Below are 12,711 nucleotides of genomic sequence, written 5' to 3' on the forward strand. Positions count from 1 at the left end.
TTACATTTTCACAAGCCACTCATTTGATTCATGCCTGGTTAAATGTGGAATGTGATTTCTCATGAAATATGTAGCTACAGCAAGCTGAAGATTAGCCCAATCAGAGGAGTAAATAATTAAACTTCCTCTGTCAGAGGATCACTAAGAGCCTGTTTACGCTAGGTCTTGGCATGTAACCTGGCTGAGCCGATCACAAATGGAAAACGCTAAGTTCTTGTGTTCACACCTGCTTTTAAAAATCATTTCCACCTGCATTTTAACTTTAGCTGTTATATCAGTACATACCTGACATAACTTCTGTCAGCAACGAACATCAGCAGTTTTACTGATGTTTCTTTATAATCACTGATGCATTCAGAGATCTGAACAATACCGTTATTGTACTGTTATTGACATCAACACATTTTGGGTTTGCCTGATTCACATCTATTGTTGGATTATATACAAATGTTCAGTAAGCTGAGTTATGTAACAGATGTGATATGACACTCTTAGCCTTGATACAATTACCACAGCTGGTACAATCTACACCAGAACTGTCAAAACAAAATTACAGAGACCAGTTTCTGCAGCCCTGCTCCGTCATGACTGATGCTTTCTATTGTTGTAAGGTCTGGACTGCAGGCAGGCAGGCCTGCAATCTAATCCAGGACAGAGCCGTAGACCTCCACTTCACACAGGGACAAGTAAGCAGCTTGTTTTGGAATAAAGATGTTAACATAACGGCCATCCATCCCATTATTCCCATTACACTTAAATTCAACTGTAGCGTCTTCTCGAATGCTGTCAATTACGGCACACCTGGCAGGAGAAGCAGAAATCACTAAGTTAGCTCTGACAAAGTTGATGAAAACACACATACACACTATATATATATATATATATACACTGCTCACAAAAATTAAAGGAACACTTTTTTTATTGGGCCTGGCATGAAATCAGTTAAACCTGTCTCATAATTTTCTGGTTGGTTAAGCAGCTGAGGGCATCGTTAATCACTTTCAGCTGTATTGGTGTTCATGGAATTAACAACAGGTGCACCACAGTGGCAACAATCAGAAAACCCTCAAAACAGGACAGGTTTTACATGTGGAGGTCATTTCAAGTTTCTCCCTCTTGATCTTTTTTGGCTAATTTTTCACTCGTGCTGGTTTTGGCTTGAGTAATTATCTCTACTGGCAGTATGAGGCGATTCCTTAACCCTACAGAAGTTGCACAGGTTGTCCAACTTCTCCAGGATGGCACATCCACACGTGCTGCAGCAAGAAGGTTTAATGTGTCTCCCAGCACAATCTCCAGAACATGGAGGAGATTTCAGGAGACTGGTGGTTATTCTCGGAGAGCTGGACAGGGCCGTAGAAGGTCCTCAAGCCATCAGCAAGACCGATACCTGCTCCTTTGTGCAAGGCGGAACAGGCTGAGCACTGCTCGTGCCCTACAGAATGACCTCCAGAGGGCCACTGGTGTGAATGTCTCTACCCAAACAATCAGGAACAGACTTCATGAAGGTGGCCTGAAGGCCCGACGTCCTGTAGTGTGCCCTGTGCTCACTGCCCAGCACCGTGGAGCTCGACTGGCATTTGCTGAAGAACACCAGAATTGGCAAGTCCGCCACTGGCGCCCTGTACTTTTCACAGACGAGAGCAGGTTCACCCTGAGCACCTGTGATAGACGTGAAAGAGTCTGGAGAAGACAAGGAGAACGTTATGCTGCCTGCAACGTCGTTCAACATGACAGGTTTGGTGGTGGGTCAGTGATAGTCTGGGGAGGCATATCCATGGAGGGACGCACAGACCTCTACTGCCTAGGAAATGGTTCTCTGACTGCCATAAGGTATCGAGATGAAATCCTTCAACCCATTGTCAGACCCTACGCTGGTGCAGTAGGTCCTGGTTTCCTCCTAATGCACGACAATTCCCGGCCTCATGTGGCAAGAGTATGCAGGCAGTACCTGGAGGATGAAGGAATTGAAACAATTGAATGGCCTTCACGATCCCCTGACTTAAACCCAATAGAACATGTGTGGGACATTATGTTTCGATCCATTAGGCGCCGCCAAGTTGCTCCTCAGACTGTACAACAGCTCAGGGATGCCCTCACACAGATCTGGGAGGAAATGCCACAAGACACCATCCGTCGTCTCATTAGGAGCATGCCGCGACGTTGTCAACCATGCATACAAGCTCGTGGGGGCCACACAAGATACTGAAAAGCATTTTGAGTTGCAGAAATTAAGTTTTTGAAAAAATGGACTAGCCTGCCACATCTTCATTTCACTCTGATTTCAGGGTGTCTACACAATTGAGCCCTCTGTAGGCTGAAAACTTTTATTTCCATTAAAAGACTTGGCATCCTTTTGTTCCTAAGACATTGCCCTGTCGTTATTTGTATAGATATCCAACTTCATATTGAGATGTGTAAAGTGCTCCTTTAATTTTTGTGAGCAGTGTATATATATAGATAGATAGATAGATAGATATATGGGTCATGGTTGAGCACCTTGCATGGCAGCTTCGACCACCAGTGTGTGAATGGATAATGGATACACAATGTAAAGTGCTTTGGAAAGTGCTATAGAAATCTATCAATCTGCAATAGGGTCCTGCCCCAAGTGGAGGAGTTCACGTATCTCGGGGTCTTGTTCACGAGTGAGGGAAGGATGGAGCGGGAGATCGACAGGCGGATCGGTGCGACGTCTGCAGTGATGCGGACTCTGCATCTGTCTGCTGTGGTGAAGAAGGAGCTGAGCCAAAAGGCAAAGTTCTCGATTTACCGGTCAATCTACGTTCCTACCCTCACCTATGGCCACGAGCTGTGGGTAGTGACCGACAGAACAAGATCGTGAATACAAGCGGCCGAAATTAGTTTTCTCCGCAGCGTGGCCGGGCTCTCCCTTAGAGATAGGATGAGAAGCTTGGTGATCCGGGAGGGGCTCAGAGTAGAGCCACTGCTCCTCCACATCGAGAGGAGCCAGATGAGGTGTCTCGGGCATCTGGTTAGGATGCCTCCTGGACGCCTCCCTGGTGAGGTGTCCAGGCACGTCCCACCTGAAAGAGGCCCCAGGGAAGACCCAGGACACGCTGGACGGACTACATCTCTCGGCTGCCTGGGAACGCCTCGGGATCCCTCCGGATGAGCTGGTGAATGTGGCCGGGAGAGGGAAGTCTGGGTTTCCCTGCTTAGGCAGCTGCCCCCGCGACCCGACTCCGGATAAGCGGAAGAAAATGGATGGATGGAAGGAATCTGTCTGTCTGTCTGCACATTACCTTGGATTGTCGTTGCCATTGTTGTCAAGAGACTCTCCAACGAGGATCTCGCCTCCAGTAAAATGTGAATAATTGTGTAGGGCGATTATCTTAACAGAAAACACTTTGTGTGTTTTGTGCAGATCCAGTCTCCACCAGGGGTTGTTTTCTTGGATTGTGCTAGTGCAGGATGCCTGCTCCAATAAGTTGTTACGATTCCCATCAATGGCATTCAATGCAAAGCCATTTCCACTCAACGATGACTGAGTGGCTTTTCCTTGGAGTGCCAGGTTCTCTCCTGCAAAATAAAGTTTAATCACTAAAATCAGCTTAAAGTTTTCTTTAATGAGGGAACTTTTTGAAAGACATTGATTGAAACAGCAAGTCAAATGTTGCTATGGTGATATTTTGTTCATGTGGTAGCTTCATTTCCTTAAAAACACAAGGATAAAGTTTGTATCACTATTTCTGGCAACAGGACAGAACATTTAAGGAAGGCTCTTTCTGCAGCAATGTTATCATTATGATGGTCAGATCAACGACAGAGAGACAAGTTTCATTTCGACTCTGACCATTAGAGGGCAAACTTTACTGCTCTGAAGTCAGCAGGTTATGAACGTGAACAGTTGGACATGAACTGATAACAACCATGTGTCTGTTCTGTTTTAACCTGAGCTGCTTGCTTCTGTTGAAGTGACTGAATTCTCATGTTGTCTTATCTCCAGTGTTGTTCTAGTTACTGAAAAATGTAACTAGTTACAGTTACTAGTTACTTCATTAAAAAAACTAATTTACTTTGATTACTTACATAAAAAAATGGTGTGTTGTTTTTCAAAGTAACTTTTAATTACTTTTGTAAAAGAACATTATTAAAAATTATCCCATTAATATCCTAATAACTAAATTAGTGTTGTATGAAATATAAAACAAATTCAAACAGTTGTTTTTCAACACTTATTTAGGTCAGGCCAACAAATTGTTTTAAAAAAATCCATGTTGTGCTGCATCATTGCTGTAAACCAGAAGAAGCTCACAGCTGCTGTTCAAAATTTTTTAATTTAACTAGTAAAGGACAAACGCACCATAGGGTAAAGGTAACTGGGTTACTGTATTTAAAGAGTAATGCATTAGAGTATTAGTTATTGACAAAAGTAACGGCTAACCAACACTGCTTATCTCTTTCTTTAGGACAGAAACATACATTTTTTCTTTTTACACTTGATGGCACATAAAGGCAACGTGCAAGCTCCCTACAAACTTTAAAAGTGGCCACACACTGATACTGTAGATATGCTGACCTTACACAGGATAATAAAATTCATCTTTATGTTTTCATATCCCACCCATGAGACGTCTGGTAACAATGCATTAAATAAAAATAAAACCTGTGTAAGCTGCCCTGTTCCTGTTTTGAGTGGTTCTTTAACTGCGTATCTATTTGACATCATGAATTTAATTCAAGGACCACTCTTCTGGTTACTTGACATATTGTGATGATCCAGCTTGCACGAGGGCAGCCTTTTGTAAGAAGGGATTCTGCTTATTAACCTTTAGGACCTTGTTTTTCCTAAACAAACTGCATAACAAATCTCTAAATTATCCAGTAAAACTGCAAAGAGCAACTCTTGATGAATTGATGTGAAAATGACTGAGTTAGTTCTCACCAGTTGGAGCACGGTAACCATAGACTTCCACTTCACACAGTGTTAAAATTCTGTTTGAACCAGGTATGACTACAGTCACATAACGTCCCTCCACACGCTCAGTCAAAGTTATGACGTGTGAAACCCCAGCAGGAATTGAAGAAATTGTTGCAACCCTAAAAAATAAAAAAGACTGTCATCAGTAATATTCAAGATCCATTGGAAGGGTTCCCAGTGGTGAGGTTCTGTCTTTCTTTAAGAAAATCTGTTGAACTGAATATGAATGATGCATCTGTTGCTGTAAACTTAAGTCATTTTTCAAAGTAAAAATAAAGATGACAAATATCGTAATTAAGGCTAAAACTGATGCGGTGAACAAAATAGAATTAAACATTCTGTAGCTGTCAATGACAGTCACATTAACTATATTTTTAACTTGACCACTCACCGTCCGCTTTTAACATCATTATATTGTGCAAAGTTTCCAACATGAACCTCTGCCCCGTTAATTTGCTCATGACAACAGTCTCCTCTGTTGGTTATTATGATTGAGGTGATAATGTAGGAATCTAGCAGGTCCACTCTCCACCAGGGGTTGTTTCCTTCTGCAGTGTGGCTACATGATCCCGCTTTAAAATTAGATTCTCTGTTTCCATCTATCACATTGTATGCAGCTCCAAAAGCATCCCAATCTCCACGGTAACGCCAGGACTGAGTTGCTTTGCCACGTAAAGCCACATTTTCTGGAAGAAAAATGTAAATGTCCTGTTTTGTTTTGTGTTTTGTCTTTTCTGAGACATTTATGGGTTTTCATTATCTGTAAGCCATAACCATCCCAGTTTCAAAAAATAAAATCTTGATGTACTTCACTATGTGTCATGAATCTATATAAACATATTGGTTTCACTTTGTGAAATTAATGACAAAAAATATTTACCTTTTTATGACATTCTCATTTTTGAGACTAATTAATATAGAAATATAAAACATGTATGTAAATATGTAAAATATAAATAAATAATTTTCAAATCTTATGAACATATATAACGTGTTGAAAGTGAAACATTTTATCATTTCATGGAAAATATTAGTTCATTTTTAATTTGATGGCAGCAACACATGTTTAAGAAGTTGGTGATGTTTGGTATTGTGTTGCATCCTCTCTGCTTTTACCAATTGTCACTAAATGTTTGGGAAGTGAGGTGACGGCTCAGTTACATGTTACCACTTAACATAATGCTCCTCCAATTGTTCTTTATGTGTGCCAACTACGTTTCCAACTTTTTTAGATATTTTGCTGTCATCAAATTTAAATGAGCTGCACAAATAGCAACTTCTTTTAAAATAATATATAACATTTCACCAAAACTATAATGATGTACAACCAGAGGGTAAAAGATTGATGCTACTAATGTTTTGTCTCCCCCCCAGATAACAGAATTAGAAAGAAAAATCCCATCTTACTCACGGGGGGTGTATGTTGCATACACTGGCACACAGAACAGCAAAGAAAATATCACGATGTGTTTCATAATTCTGGTTAAAAGAGAGAAAAAATCATTAACACTGTTTTACACATCTCATGTAGTTTTGACTGACTGTTAGAGATTTGTGCTGTAAAAGATGTTGAAAGATCTTTGCTACAAAATAAACTTAGCTTTTATTTAAAGCTGTTGGCTGTTCCTGCTCTGAGGAAATTAACAATAGAGTTATATCTGAAATAGGAGTCATTTCTAGAGTGATGATACTTTTCAAAGATAAGTTTCAGTATATTTAAGTGAAAGAACATTTTAAGCCTAAAAGAAGCTCTGGTGAAAGAAGCAGGAAGAGGAATGAGAAAGTAAATGCTTACCCTGCTTCCTTGTTAGATAGAATAGCTGATAGAATAGCCAGTCTTTTAAATATTGTGGTCATTTCACAGATTATCGAATCACATCACTTTGCTTCATCTACTCCCCTCCTGTCAAAAATGTATTTATCACAGAGTTCACTGAAATGTGGGACAAAGTTTGATGCACTCTGATCCAAAAAATACCATTTGAAAGTGGTTTTAGTTGCTTATGATTTCTGTGTTTTTAGAAATTTTATGTTTAATAATTAGAAACATTTAATAAGCCAAAAATTAGCTCACTCATTCTTAATAATTGGGACAAAAGAGGTTTAAAAAAATAATTTTTCAAAAATTGTCACTTTCTCCTTCAGAGTTATATTTTCATGGAGAGAAAAGTCTTTGCTATTTAACCATGTAAAGAAACAGGTTCCAAATATTAACATTTTTTTTTTAAAATTTACCTTTATCCCGTTTGAACCTGATTTGTGTCAACTCCGTCACTTGGAAGTAACAAATTTAAATTTTTCTAGCCCATCAAGAGCCTAAAGTTATGAAGTGTGTTGTAATAGATTTGTTTTTATTCTGATATATAATAAAATACATTATGCAAAATTATATTCTGATCTCACAGCATTCTGAAAACTCAAGTTTTCAAATATTTTCATTTCTAAATTCTGATTTTAATTTTGATATGTTAAAAACAAATTCATGGAATAGCAAAGACATAAAAACATGTAGATTAGAAGTTCCTTCATTATATAAACAACACAAACGCAAGAAAAGTAACTTTTTTATTTTTTAAATGAGCAAACATCATACATCTGACTCTTGAAAAACAGCTGACGGAGTTCACAAGAAGTGTGTTTGTATTTCTGATTAATGAACCAATTTATTTTTAAACAGATTAATGTTACAAAAGATTAACTAAATGCTCCTATTTAAATTGTATATAATGAAATATAATGACCTCCTCCCTGAGCTGCCAACTTTCCGTGGTGGAGGAGTTTGCACATCCTGACAATCCTAGAAGCTATGTTGTTCGGGGCTTTATGGTCACCCATGGCAAACACGTGTCTAGGGAGGAACCAGATGAAGCGCGGCCCAAAGCACTCCAATGATGGCAAAAAACTGTCGAACAGGGTTTCCTTTGCACAGACGTGGGTCACTAGGGGCCCCCTGTGGAGCAAGGCCTGGTGGTGGGGCATGGAGGCAAGCGCTTGGTGGCTGGACCTTCGCCCATGGGGCCTGGTCAGGGTTGGGTGCAGTGTGAGCTGGGCAGACCCTGGCAGTCTGACCCTTGGCTGCAGAAGCTAGCTCTAGGGATGTGGAATGTCACCTCTCTGGTGTGCGAAGTTAAGCGGTTCCGGCTGGATATGCTCATCAGCATGCTCATTGCCTCCCGACTTGGCGCCTGTATGTTGGGGTTTACCCCGGTGGACGAGAAGGTAGCCTCGCTCTGCCTTCTGGTGGGGGGACGGGTACTGACTGTGCTTATGCAGTTTCAACTCCCATCTCAACCATGTGAGACAAGCCCAGGTGAGGCGGGGGACATTGAGTCCGAGTGGGCTGTGTTCCGTGCCTCTATTGTTGAGGCGGCCAGCCGGAGCTGTGTTGTCAGTGCTTGTTGTGGTGGTAATCCCTGAACGCGTTGGTGGACACCAGCAGTGAGGGATGCTGTCAAGCTAAAGAAGGAGTCCTACTGGGCCTTTTTGGCCTGTGGGACTCCAGAGGCAGCTGATGGGTATTGGCAAACTAAGCGGAACGCAGCCATGGCGGTCGCTAAGGCAAAAGCTCGGGCATGGAAGGAGTTTGGAGAAGCCATAGAGAATGACTTCCGGACGGCTTTGAGAAGGTTCTGGTCCATCATCCGTTGGCTCAGGAGGGGAAAGCAGTGCTACATCAGCACTGTATACAGTGGGAAGTCCTGCTCTATCCCACCAACACGTCCTCCAATGAGGAGGAAGAGTCTGGGGACTCTGGTGTTGGCTCTCCCATTACTGGGGCTGAGGGCGCTGAGGTGGTTAAAAAGCTCCTCAGTGGCAAGGCCCTGGAGGTGGATGAGGTCAGCCCAGAGTTCTTTAAGGCTCTGGATGCTGTAGGGCTGTCTTGGCTGACACACCTCTGCAGCATTGTATGGACATTGGGGACAGTTCCCCTGGACTGGCAGAGTGGGGTGGTGGTCCCCCTCTTTAAAAAGAGGGACTGGAGGGTGTGCGGCAGAAAATGGATGGATGGATGGAAATATGACAAACTAACACAGATAAAGACATGAAGACAGGCCCTCCTCTCTCTATGTATTAATCTTTCTCCTCTCCTTTTTTTTGTTTCAAACTCTTTTCTTCCACCTTTGCCCATCCCTCTCTTACACCCTGAAATAACATTTTAATTCTTTATTAAGTTCAGAAATAATATTATTTTTGCACATTATAAAATTATAAGTGGATTTGTCAACTCCGTCATACACAGAATCTGATGGGAGTTGACAAAAAAGTGAGTATTCTTCCTTCAAAAACAACTAGCTACACTGCAGCTTGCTGGTTTTATCTAAGCTGCTAGCTGTTTCAATAACCTCACTTAAATTCTTAAATTAAACTCACTATGGTTTCAAACACTTAATCATAACAGAGAGACGGTGTTGACCTAATCCAGCTGTGACCATGGGAATTTTGACACTGCTTGTCAAAAAGTGAAAAAAGTTTTAAACTCACCAGAGTGTGTGTGGTAGTGTTGCATTCAGCACAGCGAGGGAAATAAAAGGGGTCCTCAGTGATATAGCTGATCATGCTCTTGCCTGATTTAATGAAGTTTATGAAAAGATCTGACAGAGTTGACATAAACTGAAGACAAGACTTTGATAGGCATAATTTAATTAAAAATATTGTTTCATGCTGACTTTGTCAATCAATTTATATAACTACAACTTTCTTTTTAATTTGAAGTGTTTGTATGTACAATTCATGAGTTTTAAAAGTTTTTTTTTTTAAGTGATCAATACTTGGAACTCTTGCTGAGGACAAAAAGAAAACTTGGACCTTTTAATCACAGACCATACATTTAAGCAAAATTTCACAAAAAAGATTAAAAATATGTGGAAACAATAACAAAGGTATACACAGTTCCTTCCTATTTAACTTTTTAAGCATGTCAGTTATGATTGATTTATTGATTTTATTTTATAAACTTGGGTTTATAATGTAGGACATGTTTTGTCCCAATTCTCAAGAATGAGTGAGTTACATTTTCTAAATTAAAATGAAAGAAGACAAATGCAGACAATACCATATTATAACAGCAACATTCCACATTAATGCAGAACACCTTCCTGCAAGGATTGATCTAATAAACATACTGGAAGAGCAGCAGCTAACCAGTTACCACAGGTTAATGTGTCACACAACCTGTGGCTGAGCAACAACACTGAATCTCAACCATGACCATCCTACATAGTAAAGACAAGGGAGGTGTGACTGATTGACCCGTATTGTCTTGGTCTAAATAAGCCAGTGTGATATGTCATATGTCAAACCTTACCACATATCTGATGACAATTATCCACCTCTGTAATTGTCTTATTTTTAACATATGTTATTTTACAGAAGCAATGAGCTTCATAAATGAATGCAGCTTTTTTTTTCAGCATAGACAGGTATCTAAAATCACGTTCCATCTGCAGTAAAGTATCCCAAAAATTAGAATCACATTTTTCCCTCGACTTTATAAAAATGCATTTGCTGTGGTGAGCGACAGGTGTCCCTGTCACCATTAAATGTATTGCATAAGTAGTCTGGTCTTTAAAGGCGTTTTCTCCTTTTGTTCACAAATAGATGCACAATTTTGTGGCATAATCTATCAGTCAGAGGGCATATTTAGTTCAATCATATAGGATGTCTCTGAAGTATGCAAACATTCATCAGGGCATCTTCTTGCAGCTGTTGGGAAGGAAGTGCATGTGGAGAAAAAGATTCTGTAAATTCAGTGGAAATGGACTCTTAAGAAACTACCCCCCCCCCCCCCTTTTTTTTTTTTTCTTTCTTTTTTGGGGGGGTTTCTTCACTGCCTCGGATCTTCAACAGGTTAAAGTAACTGATTCAGCTTCCATTTCTACTCATAATCTAATCTATAATGAATATAGTCAAGGCAAATATCCTCCATTTCTATTCAAAGAAAACCAGGGAAGTTATCAGGGACTTTAGGAAAATAAAGAAAAATGCATCTCACTGAGCCGTGCATTGGTGTACACCAAGAATGGCCTTAGTTCTCCAGGTTTTATGTTTCCTTCCTCCAACACACCTGATTCAAATTAAATGGATCTCCTCAAGCCTGCTAATGACCCATCAATCTGAGGCTGTTGCCTGTCTCCTTTTGTTAGTTTTATATTCTGTTTTTGGATTCCCTGTTTAAGTAGAACTGTTTAGGTATGAATTGGTCATAATAAATGTTTTATGATTCCCTGTCACCTGTCTATCTCCTGCCTGATCAGTCCTGCATTTAGTATCTTCTCTTCATTGTCCACAATACTTCGCTTGTCTAAATCCCAGCACAAACTTCTAAAGTAGACCCTCTTGCAGTTAGTTAATGGGGTTTCTGGACATAACAGTTATTAACTCTAAAGTTACATAACTGGTATCCTTACAAGCAACATTCTGCATTTGTATAGCCGGAGTATAGTATATAACTAATAACCGCCATGCATCGGATTATGAATTGTAAAACCTCATATTTCAGTCAGGATGACTGCCTTCTGCCTAGCGTGCTTGGTGATATCTCTGTAAGATGTGTTGTGTTTGAACATTGCAAAATATATCTAAATATGCCAACAACACATTCACGCACTGCTCCAACATGTTGGTCAAACTGAGGGGTTTTACAGTATGTAGCAGTCGGCACAATACTTGGGATTTATGTTGCTACTGTTGTTGAGCATCTCTGATGTAGATCTCAGCTCTGACTTGGTTTGGTGAGAGTCTTTGTCTTAACAGAGAAAAAAACAAAGCACAAATCCAATGGCCACCAGAGACTTAATTCATGTTTTTGTGTGTGCAGGATGACAATTATCCACCTCTGTAATTGTCTAATTTTCCTTATATGTCATTTTACAGCAACACTGTGGCTAAAAATGACACATATCTGTGGTGACTTTATTTTCTGTGCTTTCCCTGTGAATAACATAGTGTTGAATATGACAAGGAAATCTTTTTTTTTTCTTCTTCTTCTTTTCCCCCCCAACCTTGAAATGTTACTTAAGCAGGTAGAGTTTTTGTATATAGCTAGAGCCCTCTGCTCTGCTTACCACATATACATGTAAACCATCTGAACATCTGGTCTGCAGAAAGGAACATTTTAAATTTAGCTTATTCCAGATTTAGGAAGTTGTTCTGCTTTATTCTTTGCTCTGCTTGGAAGTTGATGTATGCAGTGGTTTAATAAAGAGCTTTATTCTTCATTCTTGTATCATAAATATTTTTCAAAGGGGAAACCTCAGAGAAAAAACATATTTTAGGAACTGCTCTTTTATGTAGTTTAATCTTATTGTGCCTTCCCCACGCTAAGCTAAGAATACATGAATCAATTTGGCAGAGTTCTGCAGGCATGTTGCTGTTATAGAGCTGCAAACATAACATTAAAAAAGGACATTCGGTGCATTTTGTTGTAACCATTTTTCCTCTTCAGACTGTCCAGGATATAGTCTGGACCCTGCGGCAAGGAGGGAACATGGATGATGCAGATGAAGCTGGAGGGTGAGCCTTCCTCACTGGTCGTATAGCTGCTTCTACTGTCAAAAACTTCCTTATTCCTCATCCTCTGCATGCTGACACAGTCACTGAGTTGGCCAGCAGGTTTATACACTAAGAGATCATTTCTCTTTTTTTTTTCTCTAAGTTAGTATCTGGTTGTTGTTGTGCTAGTTTTGTGATATGTCTTTTTGGTTTTGTTATTAATTAAGAACTCACTGGCAGTTCTTAACAGTTTGTTGTCTGTTGATAGTTTGAAC

General features: G+C 40.1%; 1 protein-coding gene across 1 annotated transcript; it reads right to left on the reverse strand.

Moving 5' to 3' along the window:
- Positions 1–353: 353 nt before the first annotated feature.
- On the reverse strand, positions 354–6,850 carry LOC121641121 (fucolectin-7-like). Its single transcript, XM_041987063.1, has 6 exons — positions 6,741–6,850; positions 6,357–6,424; positions 5,337–5,631; positions 4,910–5,064; positions 3,267–3,543; positions 354–801 (listed from the first exon to the last, which is right to left on the reverse strand). Exons 1-6 carry the CDS (start codon positions 6,800–6,802, stop codon positions 642–644), a joined length of 1,017 nt encoding a protein of 338 aa, XP_041842997.1. The 5' UTR covers positions 6,803–6,850; the 3' UTR covers positions 354–641.
- Between the last annotated feature and the right edge of the window lie 5,861 nt (positions 6,851–12,711).

This window comes from Melanotaenia boesemani, chromosome 6 (genome assembly GCF_017639745.1).
Source record: "Melanotaenia boesemani isolate fMelBoe1 chromosome 6, fMelBoe1.pri, whole genome shotgun sequence".
NCBI lineage: Eukaryota > Metazoa > Chordata > Actinopteri > Atheriniformes > Melanotaeniidae > Melanotaenia > Melanotaenia boesemani.

Bases quoted from the DNA above. Each gene is read 5' to 3' on its own strand.
- LOC121641121 (XM_041987063.1), bottom strand. From the start codon at position 6,802: ATGACCACAATATTTAAAAGACTGGCTATTCTATCAGCTATTCTATCT. The intron at 5,632-6,356 runs GTGAGTAAGATG...TTTTTCTTCCAG, and splicing joins GTATGCAACATACACCCCCC to AAAATGTGGCTTTACGTGGC. The intron at 3,544-4,909 runs GTGAGAACTAAC...TTTATTTTGCAG, and splicing joins TGGTTACCGTGCTCCAACTG to GAGAGAACCTGGCACTCCAA.